The following is a 20,268-nucleotide window of genomic DNA, read 5'->3' on the forward strand; positions in this document are numbered from 1 at the left end:
CAATTTAAATTTTTTTAGGCAATTTATAAACAATTTAAATTTTACATCACTGAATGGGCCATTAATATGCTACTGTAATTGCTTTTCATTTCAAAGTGCTGTACCCTCTGTTTTGCCCCATGTTCTATCACACATACATAGACTCTATGTACAACATAGCTTATCTGGAATGAAATCTTTCTGAATGCATAGGACTCTACAGTCACTTTTAATGCACACATAAATTTTGATTTTTGTGTATGTGTGTGTTTTCATTATTTTGAAAGTATATAGCATTATGCTCTCCAATGACTGTAAAATCACACAAAATTTCATATTAAAAGTCTTTGCAATGCATAAGCTCATAATTTTATCTGGATTTAAATCTTTTTTTAATGCATAGAATTTCTACTATCAGACTAGAAAGATCCAGGTCACTTCCAAATTAGTTGTGTGATGGCTTAATTATACTGCTGTTGTAGGAGTGTTCCTTTCACTTATTCTAGTATTGCATCTTTTGTTATTTATATCAGGAGTAGCATCTTCTTTTGAATGCATCAGGGTCTGCAGAAGGTTTTTGAAAGGGGTGGCGATGCTGGAAAAATTTTGATTTTTCAAATGGGATTCGTGTAATTTGGTGCACACTTTTGATGAAATTGGGGGTGTATTCTTCGTGTAAGAGAATAGCAAACAAATCACAACTCTAATCCTAACCCTAACCCTAACCCTACCCTTACCCTAACCCTAACTCAAATCCCATTACTATTTCGTGCTCTCTTACACTAAGGATAAACCAAAATTGGGAATACATGTACATTAGACTACAGCCAAGAAAAAGAGACAGGATATGACAAGAACAACAGTAAAATGGTGTGTAAGCGCCGACGTGCTCGCATAAGATAAAAATTTTGATTTTTCAAACAGGATTTGTGCAATTTGGTGCACACTTTTGTTGAATTTGGGAATACATGTACATTAGACTATAGCCAAGAAACAAGATAGAATGTCTTCCCTTCCTTTCTCTTCTCCTTCTTCTCTTTGCTAAAAAGTGGGGGCAAGTACCCCCCTGCCCCCCGCTTCCGAGCCTTCCGTAGGGCCATGTGCATAACAGTCTTACTACCGAACTTAACAGATCAATGGCTTAATATTTTATTGTTACTTGAACACAGACCTCTTCCAGCTGAATGAACAGTTTAAAGTCACTTCAAACTGCTTGCGTACCGGCTTAATAATTTACTGCTGCTTCTTGTATTTTGAAACAAGCATACTCTGACTACTCTCTGATGAGAATATTATCGCACATATCAGACTTTGCACATGTCGCTAGCGAAATCAAATATCATCAAATTAAGCCCATGCAAGACTACGTATATGTACATACAAGGGAAGAAGAAAATCCTGAAAACGTTGTCTCCCTTGTTGTCTTTCTCTGGCAATGCTTAACATTTTGTTGTCCCCCTTTTAAGGAAATGGATCAATAGTCTGTACTACACAGATGCCCAAAGTCGGTACTGAAATCTTTATATTTGAAAAGAATAGCATTGGATTTGTGATGAAACAAAGAGCATGCCAATAAATTGTAAAAATGCACTGCTTTACTGTATCAGAATATTTGACTGTCGCATTCTGTTATCAACATTTGAAAGCAGGCATTGCAACCCTACGCAGTACCTCATACTATCGCATGTACACCCATAACAATGAGCCAACGAAGGCAGTCTCATCTCAGCTTACACCGTTCAATAACCTGCCTCAATACCTGTGCAATCTCCCCATGTGACCTGTTTAAGAGGGATGAGTTACGATACACAATATACATGAGGTCTTTCCGTTGTTGTACACATATATTAAGGTCGGTGAACAGTGCCCTTAGTGGGCTCCTTGTGACTTATTCCATCTATATATATGTCTATATATCTCTTGTAGCGCAATCCGTTTACATGCATATTTCCCCACGGGTAAGATTGTATGTCTCTCTATTGCTATCCGGCTAGATTCCTATGAGTCATGTACAATGCCTGCAAGCGCCCACAGTAATTATTACTACTGTATATAGCGCGATATGTTAGCGGTATAAATTTCTCGCTATTATGTCCGTAACATTTTTGCTGGCTCTTTTATTCATAGTTAAAAACAGTTATACATTAAAGCATATGAGCCCAAAATATTTTTGTATGCTTTTAAATTTGCAGTTCTGATATGTACTGATAAAAAAGTGAAAATAAAAAACCACTTTCCCGCTATAAACGTGTATGTTTGGTGGAATTCATTATGTGATGGGCCAAAATGGGTCGTTGAAATTTCTTGGGCAATACCAATTTGTATTTGTTTTATTTCAATATTCTTATCCAGAAATAGGTTTAGAAATTTTTAGAATTATGTTGTGAATCCATTTGAAATTGAAAATTAAATATTATACTGTGTGGGATGAGGTGTGCTGGGGGGCTGGGGTGGGGGGGGGCTGTGCGACACTTACCAATCTTGAACACTATTGAATGATTCTTCATTTGTGACATCATACATAAGAATAAATCCCATAGCTCCTCTGTAGTATGCTGTTGTGATTGTGCGATATCTTTCCTGACCTGCTGTGTCCTGTTGGGAAAACAAAATAATAGAAAAATTTAGATGCAAACTTTCAATTTCAGACAAATGTTATAAACTTATGATACTGACCATTATAGACAAATTCCCATGTACGGAACAGGTGTTTTAATGATGTACTGCAAATGCATACAAGTTTGATTTCAAAGGGAATTCTGTACAAAATACTAATTGCTCCAACAAAGTGATCATCGGACTCATGGAAATACACCATTCTGTAAGTGTTAATGGGTATATCATACATGTATTCCCCTGTGTTAACTGCTCAATATATTGTAATAAGGGCACAGTATGGCTAGGTTTACAAGAAATAGCCAAGAAAACATTGACTTTCTTCTAGTCAAATACCCTTCTTAAATGCCACTTGCATCCAGGCTAGGAATCTCCACGATTGAGAGGTTATTCACTTCTTATGACAAACAAAATAGAGCTGGGGATTTTCTTGCAATTTGGATGGATTGAGGATTCTCATGCTTGTGCAAGGGGTGACCAACATGATCTAAAACAGTTCCTAAAACTTGTGAAAATAAATAAATAAATAAAATAAAATAAATGTTGTTTGATTTAACGTGCGCTTCAACTAGGCATGGCCTAATTATCAGCACACTTCAATAATTATTCCGCTGCCATTAGGATATATCAGAATCATTTCCGCTTCACCAAGTCCGCAACTGATGCGCAGGTACTACTATCAGGGACTTAGATTGTGATTACCCCCAGCAGCTCCCCATTTTACACCTGGGTGGAGTGAAGCAATTGGGAATTAAGCTATCTTGCTCAAAGACGCAACACACTGGCCGTGGTGGGGCTCGAACCCGCAACATTCCGATCATGAAGCTCGCGCCCTAACTATTGGGCCAACGTGCTTCCCAAATGACTACTATCCTTTCCAGAACTTATACAGAAATATTCTTTCTGTAACTCTCCCTCTCCCTAGTTATGAAAATAATAACTGACCAAGAATGAGAATAAACGATAGGAATTTTTGTTTTTAATATCCTCTGTCGTGTGATAAACGACACACAGGTCAAATATTTTATCGTAGTGTTTTGTCCGTTTATTGGCATCCACTACTCAAAATATTGGACCTGCCTGTCATCTAGATCACACTGTAGACTGTGTAGAGTACATGTATAATAAAAACAAAATTACTATTGTTTATTCTCTAATTCACGAAAACACAAAATAAGCAAGATAAAAGTAAGTAAGTAAATGCATTATGGAGAGAACAGTCAACGGAATTTCAATTCATACTTTTTTCAAGTCAATACCCCCCAGCAAGTCTCCATCGCTAAGAATTGAACCTGGAACCTCTATAGGCCGTGCTCTCCATCGTATGTTTGTTGTTATTTCCTGTTCGACTAATCTAGGTCAAACTTGCAGATTGGAATTCTAGCTTGTTGTTAATTTATCTACCGTATCAAATCACCTAGTATGAAGAAAGTAAACAAAATACGATCTATGCACAACTAGATCACTGTAACAGTTAGACCCATATTACTAATATTTCAGGTTTTATTTTTATGTGGGATGGCAAAATTCTGAACTTAAGAAAGTGAAAGGTTCAATAGGAAGAGCCATGAGTTTTCTGTGTGCTACTTTTGATATGTCACTTTCCATGTTTTTTATCTGTTTGCTTGTGGCTGTGTGTTTTGTCAATTTTACCATATTTTGTCCGTGTTATTATTCTTATTTTATTCACACTTTTCAATTATTTCATTCTATTTTTCCAATTATGTGAATTCTTGTTTAACTTTTTCTACCTCTGATTCCGTGAAATTTGTCTGTTTAATTCATTGGACAAAAAATACTACTGTCTTGAAATTTTAGCAATAATACCGCATATACCTTTTATTTGACGTAGAATATATTCAATGTAACCGTCTGTTTTTAATCCGTTTTTTTTCTTTCAGTCAAAGTTTGACTTCTAATGAATGTTTGATGACGTAAAATCAATAATATATTTCCACAGCACTCGAAATAAATTCATCACTAGATTTTCTGTTTTGAAAATAGAATTTCAGAATTATCTAATGGCGATAATTAATCAAATTTCAAAATTTTCAACATTACTCTTGATGTCCATATAGATTAAATATTTATAGAATTTGTAAATGTGATCATCTTCAGAATAAAGATTTTGTGCAGAGATGTGTGTAATACTCATTAATAATTTTTATTTTGAGTGATAATCATCACAGGGACAGTATAAAGTTCACTGATAATGACAAGATCTGATCTAAAGGTGGCAGTGTTGAAAATAGAGTTACCATTATTGTCATATAGGCGGGGAGGGCGGGTAAAATTCCTCTCGAAGGGCCGGTGGGGTTAGTGTAGTGGTCTTCTCACTTGCTTCTCACCGCTGTGGCCGGGGTTCAATTCCCCGCGGTGCCACATGTGAGTTTGGTTGCCGATCCATGCTCGTTCTCGCAGGTTTTTCTCCGGGTGCTCCGGTTTTCCTCCTGCATCTAAAATCGGACTTCTTTCCATATCCCTGTCCCATCATATCCGGATGGCATCCCTTGAATTTAGTAGCCTCTGAGCACTATTGGGATTAGCCTGGCTTCAGCCAAATATGTTATAAATAAATAAAAGTCATATAGCAATGCGCCAATAATTGAAATATGCGCTCAAACTTGTATACGCGGAGTGGTGTGCATAAGCACCCAGGTTAGTGTGCCTCACTGTGACGCCATGATTGTGAATGCATTTTATTATCATGATTATTGGAATTCACTTTTGAATATGACAGCGTAAAACACAGTCCAGCTTCTTCAATTGTCCAACTGCCAAGTCGTTTAAAACTTGATATTAAATGGTTTGGAGGAGGAAAACAGATTCGGAGATATGAAAAGAGAGCAATGAGACAAAAAAATTAAAGGCTGAATATAAATGTAAGGATCAATGCCTATGCAAGCATGCCAAATTGGTGAAACGCTGGCATCCCTAGAGTAATTGTTGCAAAGTTATTTAGCTTTTACAATGCCAATTTTGAAATGTGTTTATTGTTTATTTTTCTCAATTTTACAATTGCCATCATTGGCCTAGTTAGATCAGATAGCATCATAACATTGTAAATGATGAGTAACTCGCTGCCGGCAAAACAAAGAGAGATATGAGTGATTACAATGTTTGCTAAACGTACATCTGGCACAGATAGTAATGATGATAGCTACATATGAAATGGCATAGACTGATCAATTTAGTTGATATGAAATTCTCATAGTAAAACGCTACACCAGGGGGTGCACAACATATGGTCCAATGGGCCAAATCTGGTCTACCGTCACCCAAGCTGTATAAAGCAAAAATTATGAGTTAAGGTGTTTGGTCCGATTGTAGCTCTGTATACTTGAATATACTTAAATTATCTTGTGGTATTACATGTTTTGGCTTATATTTTCAAATGCCTGTATTTTATGTACAGGCCTATATTGTTTCAAGATTTCAAAATGGTTTTATTTACTTTTCGCTTTGTACTTTCAAGTTAAAACAATTTATTCATGTGCAGGATGAGTGGGCACGTCTGTATTTGGACTTTTAGCCCATTCACTCATCCTGAATTACTTGCCTTTGTCATGTATAAGATTAAGAAATGTGTGTGTAAATGTACTGTTATTTTGTTACTTTTATATTTTGAGAGTAATTCAAATTTAAATATTATTATTATTGTTGTTGTTGTTGTTGTTGTTGTTGTTGTTGTTGATATTATTATTATATGGTGTTTTCTACCTCACAATGAGATCCATTCCCCAAACATTCTTATTCTAAATTTTTGAGTTAAATTGCTCGCGTGATTTGGATTCTATTCTAAACAACAGTACAAGTCTTCTGGGGTGGAACCACCAAATTAACATGTGTTTGTTCATACTGCCAAAACAAAACATATTCCAGACCTACAATTTTACTGATTATGAGAAAAATATGAGCTTCTATCAAATACCAAAATCTGTATTTTGATTGGGTATAGAAGTGTTTATTTCAAATTTTTAAATTTAAAGTAGGCCTAAACAATTTCTCCCAGACAAATGCACACTACAAAACAAATGCACACAGCAGCTTTGAAACATATTTTGTTTTTGTCTTATCATTCTATCCATGCGACATGTGACGTCAGATGCAAACTAGTTTTATTATCTCAAGACTTTTATTATTCTTTTTAGATATTAACCATTATGCTCCTTTAAGCTCCCTGATTTAGATAAACAGGCCAGCAACACTTCAAAGTTAATAACATTACATGAAATGTAAGAAAACAGCAGACTGTCGATGCCAATAATCCCATGACATTTTGTCTATAGATGCTACAGTGAGCTACCACGACGATCAGTATAAAAACCAAGTAGGCGCGTTGGGCTATTCCAGATGAAATCCATACACCCCCTATGGAAGACATGACCTTAATCTCCCACACACAGGTGTAGATTTCAAATGGAATTATCCATTCAGGTAGCCCCCTGTGTGGAAGATTAAGATCATGTCTTCCATAGGGTGACTGGATTTCAACTGGAATAGCCCGATGTCTGCCAGGCCATGTTGAGGCTTGTAAGATACTCTAGTGTACACATGCGGGAGTCGTAATTGCTTGCTTGGGACGGCATAATTTAGCCATTTTAAATGGCAAAACCCTTGAAACATTGTGCAGTTTGTAATTGTTTTCAATGATATTGGTCAATATTGTAAACGCTTAAAATGTTGCACTGTTAAAATGCTGTTTAAAAGTTTTTGACAAACCTGTTTAATGGGTGAAATTCATAAACCCTATAAACAACCTGTTTTAAGCAAAATGCACCCAATACACAGTGTTGTTTAAACTGATAATCCTGAACAGTGGTTTTTAACTGTAAGCTCTTGGATAACAAAAGCTCCAATGTTAGGCTGCATCACACCAAAACACAGCAGTTATCCAAAACACAAATCTAAAGATTATAAAGGAAATATGTATGAAAACATATAAGAATATATACACAAGGAACTTGCTCTACTGTTCTGATCATAATTACTCATTAATGTGCAAACCATGCATACATATTTGGGTGGATTTGGGTTTCAATACATATTTGCTACCTGCTGGTAAATTTTTAGGTCCCGTCCAGAGGTGGACTACTGGAGTGAAAAACTAAGCACTTCTGGTCTGTACGTCACATAATCTATTTGTCCCATGAAATCAATATTCTACATCTGACGTCAATGTGTTAGTTCTTTTAGCATTTTTTTTTCTTTGGTTTGTTATCTTTTCTTCAAAAATGTTGAAGACAATTCCTATGTTTTATCATGCAACAGGTAAGACAGGTCACAAATATGGTGTAAATTTTGGTGACAAAATTACAGTTGTCCCACCGTCGCACACATAATGACTTCTAGGGATAAATGCATGCGAAGTACATGAAAATTTGCAAATTTAATGGCCCAAAATATAAATGTTGTTTTTGGCTTAGAGCCTTAGAACGTTATTATTTTAGCATCTTCTTAAATAAGGTATGCTGCATAGATATCCATGAAAAATACTTTCCAAAAATCACTTGATTCAGCAATTAAATTAGTAAGTTACATGTAATTACATTCAGTGTCCCATAGGCCATGCAATTTCTGTCTGAATTGACAGGACAGACACAAAATACAAATTGGACAATATCTTTGTCAAACACCCAAATCCAAATAAAGGTTTATGTGGCAAACACAATGTAGTCCTACGATTAAATAAATATCTCAAGTTTTTTTGAGTAAGTGTCCTTTTGTTATATCTCAATCCAGCCTGTATGCCACTGGTTAAGAGTGTCCTCCATCCAACATGATATAAATGTTTCTCTAAATACTTAAATTTCCCTGTTTGAATTTGACTCAATAATCACTAACTACAGTAGATGGTCCATCAATGGCAGCACCAGGAATATACATGTATTATATATTTCTGGGGCGATGGAAAATTTAGCAAATTCTTTGAAAGTGTCCCACAATATGGACCAAACTGCCCCCCTCCCCCCTCCCTTAAAAAAAGAACAAACCCTCCCCTCCGACGCAGAGCAAAGATAGAAAAGTGTGGAGTTGTGCACAATAGCAACATAGCTGGAAAACATAGATGATGACCCCCCCATTATCCCCAGTCAAAACCAAAAAGAACAAAAATCTTGTCAATTTTCAAAAACAAATTTTTATTTTAAAGCTCCAGAAATTCATAACAGTAAAGTAGTGAATCAAGCAATATGAATCACTTCCATTGATTTTTATTTAGTATTGTAACCCCTCAGACCCTTGCTATAAAAAGTACGTCATATTTTTTCAAAAATGTGTCAAAAAAGGATTCTAACATCTAACAGCTAAATGCCAATTTAGCATTGGGAACATCTTCTCTCATCATTTTTACAATATCATCTGGGCAAGAACCAAAATATTTTATTTTATTGCTGACAGTGCACTTTACAATCCTCTGAGACAATACGATATAATTTAGGTCCAAATGAGGACACTATAGTAACCAAAGTCCTGTATAATTATCTTGTTGCTAATCAACTCACATCTTATCCAAACTTGAAGTGGATCTGAATCAACAAGATTTATAGCGTAATGAGAGTTGGTACACAGATTGTAATCTTTGTCGTCATCATTGTATCCGAGACATAGGCCTACATTACATGAAACATTACCCAAATTTCTTCAGTATCACAGTAAATAGATTTCTGCTATTAAATGACAGGATTTAACCTGAACGTAATTGTGACTTGCTCCCACGAAATGAGCCACAAGTTGGTGGTTTTGAGACGTTCCAATTGTTGAGTTGCTGTTCTTTGTTTGAAGACACCTGTATAGTCAGTGTTATGTCCTCTGTGAATGGGGACATAATATGCTGTACTATATGTATTCAATTCTGTCCCCATGTACACAAAGGACATACCACCCACTGCCAATACAGGTGTCTTCATGAAAAGAACATCAACTCAACAGTTGGGACGTCTCGAAACTCTCAACTTGCAACTTTACACTCATTTTGTGGGAGCTAGTCACAGATCAATAGGGTCTTTTTCACTCTTTTTGTATGAAAACCCAATAACTTTGTCATAAATCTGAAACCTTACCCTATAACCCTAACCAGTGGCACGTTGGGGGACTTTGGGTGCTGAAGCCCCCCCCCCCCACTTTGTTAAAAATCATGTAAAATCAGCTGTCTTTTGGCGATTTTAGCCATTAAACCGCCGCATAACTCTGAAAGCCCCCCTGAGCCCCCCGCAGGAAAAGATCATGGACATGCTGGTGTTAACCTTCACCTAAGAATTTATCCTAACCCTTAACATAAAAATAACTGCAATTTGAACTCTGACCCAACCCCTAGTCTAACCCATATCCCTAATACTAGCCTTAAATGCTATCCCCTCAGACATGCATGTAGTTAAAGTGCCTTAACTTTATAATTATTCATGCAAGACGTATATATAAGGTATATATTTCCGAGTTCCGACTGATTTTGCTTGATTGCATCACATGTAATGTGCAAGGGAAAAGTAAAATAAGTCATTCGTGAGCAAAATCAGTTTTCAAGTTCATTATGCCATTTCAGAGCTTTATTTTGCTGAAAACTACACCACAATTGGACTTAATGTTCCCAGAGAATTTTTTTGGCAGAGATATGGCCATTTTAGTGTTGCTCAGAACAATAAATTATAAAAGAAGCTCAATAAATAACCTCAAAATCAAATAAGCAAAAAACAACTCGTTTAGATATCACATCACATACGAGGGGGTATCAAAAAGTTTTAGAAATCGCCCAGAAGTGAAAGAGCTATATCAGTGAAATTTTGTCAGTGCAATCACTGGTCCTTATGTACACTATGATGCAAAAATGGTCTCATAAGTATGTTTACTTTTTTACAGGCGACGCTAGATGCTAATAACCTGCTGCCCCAGTTACTGCGCATAAACTGCAAGATTGAGAAAATTGAGGCAAGCAGCGTTATTAAGATCCTGCATTTGAAGGGTTGCAGTGCCTAGAAAATCGATGATGAAATGAAAGTTATCTTCGTGGTGATTGTGATATTGTCACTGTTGCTTTTTGGAAAATGAATTTTTTTATTTCATCACAGATTTTTTGGGCACTGTAACCCTTAAAATGGAACTTAATCATGCTACATGCCTCAATTTTCTCCATTTTGCTGGTTATGCGGTTACATAGGCAGGTACTGACATCTAGCTCCTGTAAAAAAAGTAAACATTCTTATGAGACCATTTTTGCATCATAGTGTACATAAGGATCAGTGATTGCACTGACAAAATTTCATTGATATAGCTCTTTCACTTCTGGGCGATTTCTAAAACTTTTTGATACCCCCTCGTATGCAAGGGAAGAGGAAAACACAGATTTTAACACATATCAAAATCTGCATTCTGCAGCACACCCGAAGACATTAAATCTTTCATTTGATCATGATTGTGTGCATGTCATCAATTCCTTACAGTGTATGACGCAAATATGACATCACAACAACTGTTTGCATGCCCAATTGTTCCATTTATTTGTCAGAGCAAATTCAAACTGTTTTCATTCATATGAGAATTCTGAAGATACAAAACCAAGTACTATATACGCCAATATTTTCACGAACAGATATTTTCATGGTTTCAAGTATCACAGACAATTTTGAAGAGTGTTAAATTTGTGGTTGTTGGCAACTTATATAATAAAATACATAAGAAATTTCTTCATTTTAACATATACGCGGGTCATTATTTTTGCGGGCACATATTAATCCGCAAAATTCACGAAAATAAAATCACCGCGAAAATGAACAGCGTGTATAGTAATAAAAGAAGTCTCAGGTTTGATTTTTATTGAATTTAAACCAATACAAGTATGAGACTATGGGCTATTCCAGTTGAAATCCATACACCCCCTATGCATGGAAGACTTGACCTTAATCTTCCAGTCTCCCACACAGGGGATGTAGATTTCAAAAGGAGTCACCCATTCAGACAACCCCATTTGAAACTCACACTCCCTGTGTAGGAGATTTATGTCACATTTTCCACATATGGGGAGTATGGATTTCAACTGGAATAGCGCAATGCATGAGGCTGCATGGAAGGCAGATTTCAATGTATGTTTTCACACTATTCTATTGTACAAAGATAGTGTACTCGCTACCTGTATGGGCCACTCACTTAGTCTGTCAATTTGGTTGAGATGTAAAAGCCCATGCATGCAAATAACCGATTGCGATCGACTACATGTAGGTGGTGAAAATGTCACTTTTTGTGGTGAAAATTTCCAATTAAAGAAAATTGTCAGATTTCTTCCCTTTTCCCTCCACTTAAAATCCACCTTGCCCCTTCATTTCCTGACAAAATTAATATGCTGTAGTCACTGAGCAATTAAGAGGCATGATCATTGATTATTAAAATCCATCACAGCTTCTTGACATGTATAATACATGTACATGCATGACAGAAAATTAATAAATCAGATGCAGAATTATAATAAACAAGATATTCATCTTGAACCTTTTTCGGCCATATTATATTAAAAATTTGTTTCATGGCCCCACATTTTTGAAAAAGTTCTAGGAGGGAGGACTTGTATGTGTGTGTGTGTGTTTTGCAAAGTTGAAGTTTTCACAGAACTTGACATTGCTAGCAGTTACTGACATCTTTGTGAAAAAATTAGGCCTTTTTTAATTTCAAGATTATTTGGGGTTAAACCCTTAGAGTGCCACAAAAAAAACTTGAAAGTGATTCATGCTGACTAATAAACTTGTTTAACATTTTATTTTGCAGTATTAGAAACTTAAATTTAATATGAAAATTGATTTAAAAAAAAACTGATCCCCGGAAGTGAGGAGGAAGGCATATGTGAAACAAATTTCTTTTTATGTGGCCTTATAATAAATATTGATGTTATTAATTGAAAACTTCAATTCCCATCTCTAATTAGGCCTTGTAAATATTGATTGCACTTTACATTGTACATGCATGAGCTTACAATCATCAGCCCAATGACCTCATAAAACAACCATACATATGTACAGCGTTCGAAATTTTGGTTGTCCGTTCGCCCAGGACAACTAAAAAAGTTGCCGGACAACCAAAAATACTGATTCGGTTGTCTGCCGGACAACCATAAATCTGTAGCCAAAACTCACCTTTGTAGGCCTACGGACAACCAAAAACTTAGACGGACAACCAGAAATTGTAATCTGGTTGTCCGTGGGACAACCATTTATTTTTCCTTAATTCGAACACTGCATATGTAGCTCAAAATTTGACCTCAAGTTGTGGAGTATGAGTTTTAGTACCCAGCACATCCAAAAGTCATTGTATGAGTGTACAAACATATTGGGGTTAAAGAACTGATGTGAACTGTCTCCTGACAGATGAGCTTGTTTGATACTAGTACAGGTCTCTCAAAGAGACTTGATGTATGAATGGAAATATAGATTGAATAAGTATTTAGACAGAATACATTTTGAAGAAAGATGCAAAAATTATGTCATGCATGTTCTGAGTGCATAGTGAAATTGTCACCCTTCTACTAAGATGCCTCTTTTTGTGAGAATATAATATAGATATAAATATGAGTTGCACTTCCAGACACTTGAAGGCACAATCCCTATGTACCCAAACCAACACCGTATACATTTAGCAGAACATTTCGTCTATAGTAAAAATAAGCATTTCCACTGGTCATGTGTCCAGCGTGGTCTTTAGAAAGTCCTTTTAGGGGTCCAAGTGTTTTACATGTTCAGTAGCATTACATCAGCCTCAGTTGCCTGAGGTGGCAAAGACAAAAAAATTACCGGTGCATTGGGCATCATTTTGGCCGTGCCTGACTGTGCTTTTTTTCTCAATTATACGTAACTATTTTAGCCCATGTTTTACCTTTATCAGGCCAATTTAAACTTATACACTATTTTTGCCCAAAGTAAAGGTGAAATGTTGTATTTACCAGGCAAATTATCAATTTTACACTGGCATGGACGGAGGGTGAAATTTTCTTCTTGGGGTTGGTTTTAGCTACCCCCACACACACACATACCATCCATAATGGCATGAACAAAAATGTGGTGAATTGTGGTAACCACATCGAAAGTGTGTGTACTATCCTATGTGGTATACTTGTAGTTATACATGTTTTTCTCAAATCAAAACTGCTGGAGAAATACAATACGCCTCTTTAAGTTTCAATTGCAGACGTACACAATATTTCGCCAACTGATTCTAGCATTTCAACTGGTTGAAACCAGAACTATACAGATCTAGATAGTTCCGCCTCCAAATGAAGAATCCCCTAGCTAGAATCATCGCATGACTTCAACCCATCCTCCATTAATATATCAGGGTGTAGGGCAAGAAGATCCTATATGCAATAGCTGCCAGATGTCATATTTCTAGTTGTGTACGAGTATAGAATGCATAACTTATTCAAATGTCTATGGGGCAGCCATTGCAGATAGGACTTTCTGGTCCTAAACCCTTGACAAGTCAATTTGCTTTTCAAGAGCACTTCATGATTTAAGTAATTGCCACAAATGCACTCTAACCTTTTATAACATTTACTAAACAAATATGATTTTTTTCTTCAGGTTTGGTTTTGCCATTTGCAAAAATCACAAACTAGTCTCAAGGGAATGGGTGATTCCACACACGAGGTGAGGTCAGCAATCAGCATCAATGCGCAACTCTGAGATGTGCATCAATGTGGACTTCTCTTGCGCATGCAGATTACATCCCGGGGGGCACTCCCACTTTGGAGGTGACACATATGTATGTCTGTTAAGACCCCCTTTTTCAGCGTCGCTGTCACCCAAAGACCCAATATTTGTTTACGAACACATTTTCATCATAAAAAGAGCAAAAAATACAACATTAGTAGCCCATTTCTCGATCCCTCGCATTCACTATATTACAGATTGTGTCCTGAGCCAGTGCTCCAATTCATGAATTGGATAGTAAAATTAGCCAGCACTCAACTTGTGCTAGCTACAACCCTGTGGGGGTATTTTACATATGAGAAATTTCCCATACTTACCCATATTTGAAGTTTTACTCTCTTGTCTTGCCTGAATACCGTTTTGACTTTGAAATCGATACCGACTGTACTGACAAATGCTGATGTGAAGGAGTCGTCTGCGTAGCGGAAGAGAAATGATGTTTTGCCTACTGAGCTGTTACCAATGATGAGAAGTTTGAACATATAATCAAAGTTCTGGTCTGCGGCATCTTTCTGCCATTTGTTGTCTACTGATGCTGATGCCATCTGAAATATCAAAAAATATATAATCAAATTTTTAGTATGCTTTTTGTATTTCGAGGAGAATGTTGCTTTTTGTATTTCGAGGAGAATGTTGCTTTTTGTATTTCGGGGAGAATGTTGCTTTTTGTATTTCGGGGAGAGCGTTGCTTTTTGTATTTCGGAGAGAGCATTGCCTAACGGTTAGGGTACTCATATGTGACATGATCAAGGGGAATGAGTCGGATGTCGCTAATATTGTTTTTGAGATATTGGCAAAAACAGTGTCTAAATTCTTTTGTTTTATATTGTTTTCAGCCATTGATAAATTCCTCATAACTCGTTAACCAGATATCCCATTTTGATGGGGTTTACATCAAAATGTAACATTTGTAAACTGCCAGAAAATGATATAAAAAACTTCTAATTGCCGACATGTGACTCATTCCCATTGATCATGTCACATATTTGGTGCATGAGGTACCAGGAAAAAAAGAGTCTGAATTTAATTTGTAACATCTGTAGATTATAGTCAGACTTCAAAATTCAATTTTTTTCCTATAGACCTTGAAGGAATGTACAAATTCACGAAAATTTCATGTTGCAGAAACATGGAATCTCTCAAATGCAAAATTTTAATGCAGCAGTAATATCATAGGTCTACAGTATAAAAAAGCAGCACTGAAACTGCTGAAGATAACACTTATATAATTCAACAAAAGTTAATTTTACTATAAAAATAATGAGCACTGGTAAAACACAATAACATTTAATAGGTTTCAGAAATATTGTGCTATCTACTGAAGATAACAGTATTATAAATGACTTCTAATTTACTTAATTTGTTTCAAATAACTTGAAATAAGGATGTTTACAACATGGGGTGTGCATTTATGGTGGTTTGGGTCTAAACGGTTCAGACTTTTCCTCTCCTTTATTATAGTGCCAGAAGCTTCACTTCTTAATTTATTACATATTTTTCAGGCATGTATCATTTGTGATCTTTCACATTTGATATTATGTCTCACACTGACTGATATCTATAGGACACATCAGAAAGGCCATTCTCTGTCTGTATATGAAATGTTTAATTAACTCTACAATGTACATATCAACTGAAATGACAGAACAAATGTTTGCCTTTTTGTCAAGGGGCTTTTGTTTTCAGAAACAACTCATATATGCTATCTACAAAATGTACTGAAGATTACACTTAAGACTTCACAAAAAGCAATCCAATTTTGAAAGTTACAGTACATTATATTGATTTGAATCAATGTGAAGTAATGGCATGTTTTACATGCCACAATGCTTGCGTGTAATAACCATTGATTGCTGTAAGTGCAACTTTTAAATTCTGTGGGTTTTTTTCTTCTTCAACATACTGCTGTGTTGTTAATATTGAATGAGACTGGATGAATAGTTCTGAAGCTATAGACATATTTGCAATGGCTATGATACTTTTTGTGAGGTCTTTAAATGACTGTACAATGTGATCAAGGTATATCATAATGAGTTTATATGATTATAACGAGAACCAACAAATAAAGTAAAACACAATATATTCGACACAATCTGGTCCATGAGGGGCCAAAGGTGGCAAATTTGAAACTGAGATAAAGGTAAAAATATGGAGTAAAAAACAAGAAAATACATAAGAAAATAGACATCAAAATACTTCATAACTTTAGAACCAAGTATGCCAGACCTTTGGTGTTTACAGTAAATGATAGCCTATTTTATGAATAATGTAATAATTACAGTAACTCAATTTTCAAAAATGCCTCCTTTGGCCTGGACCAGATCGTTTCACATATGGTCCTAACAATTTACAGAATACAAAGCATCAATGAAATTACCATCTACTGAAGATAACACTTATATTAATTCAGCAATTGAGTTAATTTGACTAAAGTAAGAAGCACTGGCAAAATACAGCTACATTGTAATAGCTTGCAGAAGCAGTGTGCTATCTACTGAAGATAACACTATCAAAATCACCTGAAATGTATGTGATTCGTATGAAATGTTCATTTGATTTAATAAAAAGCACCAACTAAAATGGCAAAAACACAATTATCATTGTTTTTTGTTGTATTTTTATCTGATACAATTTGCTGCCTACTGAAGATAATATTTTTAAATTACATGAAATTTATAAGATTCATTGGAAATAAAATCTACTAAAATAACAAGCACCACTGGCAAAAACACAATACCATTGGGTTTTGTTTTGTTTTTTTCTTGCTTTTTTTTTGTATTTTTTATCAGATACAATTTGTTATCTATGGTTCTGAAGATAACATTATCAAAATGTTACCTGTATTTATGTGAGTCATTAAAGGTGAATTCAACTAAAATGATGAGCACTGACTAATATGACTAAACTTGATACCAGGTGTTTTTTGTTTGTTTTTTTGTTTTGTTTTTTGCATTATCAGATACAACTTGCTATCTAAATAAGATAACATAATCAAAATTGACAGGCTGTAATTATTTATGTGATTCATTGATTCATTAAAGTTGAACTCAACTAAAATAATGAGCACTGACTAACATGACACAACAAACATGTAATACTATATTTTTTCTGTCAGATACAATTTGTTATCTACTGAAGATAACATTATTAAAAGTGACCTATCATTCATGTGACTCATATGAAATGTTCATTTTACTAAAATAACAAGCACCGACTAAAATGACAAAAAATAGGTTACTGACCGTTACTCCATGTCATTTTACACAAAATTAGGATTAAGATTAGGGTTAGGATTAGGATTAGGTTAGGATTAGGTTAGGATTAGGGTTAGGATTAGCTTACACAAAATAATTACATGAAGGAATTTACCAAAACATAATACATGTACCATTTGGTTTTGCATTTCATGTGATTCATAATATGTTCATTTGACTGAAATAAAGAGCACCAACTAAAATGCCAAAACGTATGTTACTAATACATGTCATATTACACAAAATTAGGGTCAGGCTTAATATTAGGGTTAGGATTAGGCATAGGCTTAGGCTTAGGGTTAGGATTGACTTACATGAAATAATTACATGATGGAATCGACCAAAACATAATACTATTCGGTTTTGCATTTCTATCAGATACAATTTGTTACCAACTGAAGCTAACACTATCAAAAGTGACCTGTGATTTATTTGATTAGTTTCAGTTAATTTAACCAAGATATGGAGTACTGACTAAATATTACAAAATATAATATAGTATACCCTATCAATAAACCAACTGGAATGGTATTGAAATTGATGTGGATCAATTCTACAACCATTCATAACTACCACTATGAATTTCTCCCGGAGAACAAAGATTTATTTAAATGATGATTGCAGACCCTAGCAAAACAAGTAATCTTTTACGGAAATGTTTATACATGTATATGTCAGGTTATAAAGTGTATACAAAAGGATATATAAACATTAAATCTATAGTATTCAAAAACAATTTGAGAACATGCTTCAAAACATTCTAACATAATGTTATATACTTATTGACAAAATATTTTACAAAATGTTTTTTCATATCAAACATTTTAAAATGTTTTCACAACCTTTAGGTAACTTAAATGGTTTTAAGATTATGAATGTTTTGAGTCATCCAGTAGTATAAAATAGACAAAAATATGAATCAAATACTGGACTCACCAACGATTTTTTTCAGTAACATTGCGACCCGTTCACCGGGTCTTCATCAGACTGCGCAGAGACTTGACTGATGGTTTGGTCACGTGATGGTAATCGGCTATCACACGCCTGGGACCCCACCGTGAAACTACTTCCTCGCCGATTACCATCACGTGACCAAACCATCAGTCAAGTCTCAAGCAGTCTGATGAAGACCCGTGAACGGGTCGCAACATTACTGAAAAAATCGTTGGTGAGTCCAGTATTTGATTCATATTTTTGTCTATTAAATGGTTTTACATAAACCACAACATGCTTAAAACATGTTTATAACATTTTAAAAACATATTTGTGTTTGCTGGGACTCACTATACCAGAGGTTCTCAATTATATTTGCTCACAGGTACGGAAGGAAGGCCAAACTCATTTCAAAGATCTGCATTTGAGAGCCAAATATGCCATTTTTTAATTGTTATGTTTACACAGAGGTGTTCAAAACAAGTTCTTCACCATAAATATTTTTTTCTTAGAACTTGCCACCTTGAAATGACCAAGCTGGTTATGCATGTGTACCATCTTAGAGGTACCGTACTGACGCGAGTATAGTCACACCCCGTTTTGGGGTGAACATTTTTCACAAATGGGGGGTGGGACTATACTCGAATACAAAAAAAAATTTTTTTTTGGCTTTGGAGTGTCCTGGACCTAGACCTAAATGCTAGGATCATTCATGGTTGATTTAAAAAAAAAAATATTGTAAGCATTTAGGTCTAAGTCCAGGGACATTCCAAAGCCGAAAAAATAAAAAACTTAAAAAAGATTTTTTTTTTTTTTTTAATTTCTGAAATTTGTCAAAACTTTGGGGATGGGACTTTACAGTGTGGGCCAAAAACAACTTTACCCAATTTCAGAGGGTGGTTGCTCGAATTGTAGAATAGCTATTCATGATGATGTTACATATTCTAAATGTATATCTTTCTAAGAATATGTGATGAAGAAATGAAAGCAAAAGAAGCAAAATTAACAAAATGGTGCTAGTTTTACGTCTGAGGGTCAACAATCACTTTGTCCACACGTAATTCAATGGGATTTGTCCGATTGCTAAGAGTAAGGCATACATATGCGTTAGGCATACATGTAATTAGTAAACACGTTTGGCTTGTCTTTGAAAAGTGATGATTGTTTTATATGCATGAAAGAAATCAATCAATTTTAATCCCCATTTACTTGTCATGTACTCGAACTTCACTCCTGTCATTGACCAACAATTAGCATAAAAATTACACAATTACAAAGGTTTCATCTGGCCCAAGTTTTGAATTTTAAATAGGTCTTCCTGCATTTTGAGACTGCATGGCTTATTTCTAAATAGGTTTGCAAGGTGTCAAGATAAAGCAATTCACAACACAAGAGAGGACTTTTATGGCAGAGGTATAGTTAAGAACAGAAAGGAAGTGCAGCGTCAATTTTGGATTTGTTTCCCAAACGGATAAGAGTCCCGCCAAAACCTACCATAACTCTACACATGAACAACTTTCACAACCTCGGAAGTGTGATGAATAGATGCAACGTCCAAGAACCGACCGTTCAGCTGCAAATATTGCAGCGGTTCAAAGGGAACTTGCAGCTAACCCCAGAGTCAGTTGTCGACGCAACAATTTGCCGACCGAACATACCACTAACGCAAAAAGTGCAAACTTTCTTGTAGATAACATTTGACAAAAAATGACAAAAAATGAGGTCTGAGGTTACAATTGCTTTTGCGCATTATTTGAAGAGAATCTTTGCAGCATGAAAGCTGCATATCATGACGAAATATC

The 20,268-nt window shown here is 35.4% G+C and overlaps 1 protein-coding gene across 3 annotated transcripts in view; it reads right to left on the bottom strand.

The window, feature by feature from the left end:
* LOC140145652 (ras-related protein Rab-3-like) overlaps positions 1-20,268 on the bottom strand; it is a 43,496-nt gene that overhangs the window by 11,519 nt on the left and 11,709 nt on the right. For all 3 annotated transcript variants that reach the window (XM_072167341.1, XM_072167354.1, XM_072167348.1), the window contains exons 2-3: positions 14,597-14,824; positions 2,456-2,574 (exon numbers count right to left, since the gene is read on the bottom strand). In XM_072167341.1, coding sequence (XP_072023442.1) covers positions 2,456-2,574; positions 14,597-14,824 — 347 coding nt within the window. The remainder of the gene's footprint in view (positions 1-2,455; positions 2,575-14,596; positions 14,825-20,268) is intronic.

This window comes from Amphiura filiformis, chromosome 2 (genome assembly GCF_039555335.1).
Source record: "Amphiura filiformis chromosome 2, Afil_fr2py, whole genome shotgun sequence".
In the NCBI taxonomy this organism is placed as follows: Eukaryota; Metazoa; Echinodermata; class Ophiuroidea; order Amphilepidida; family Amphiuridae; genus Amphiura; species Amphiura filiformis.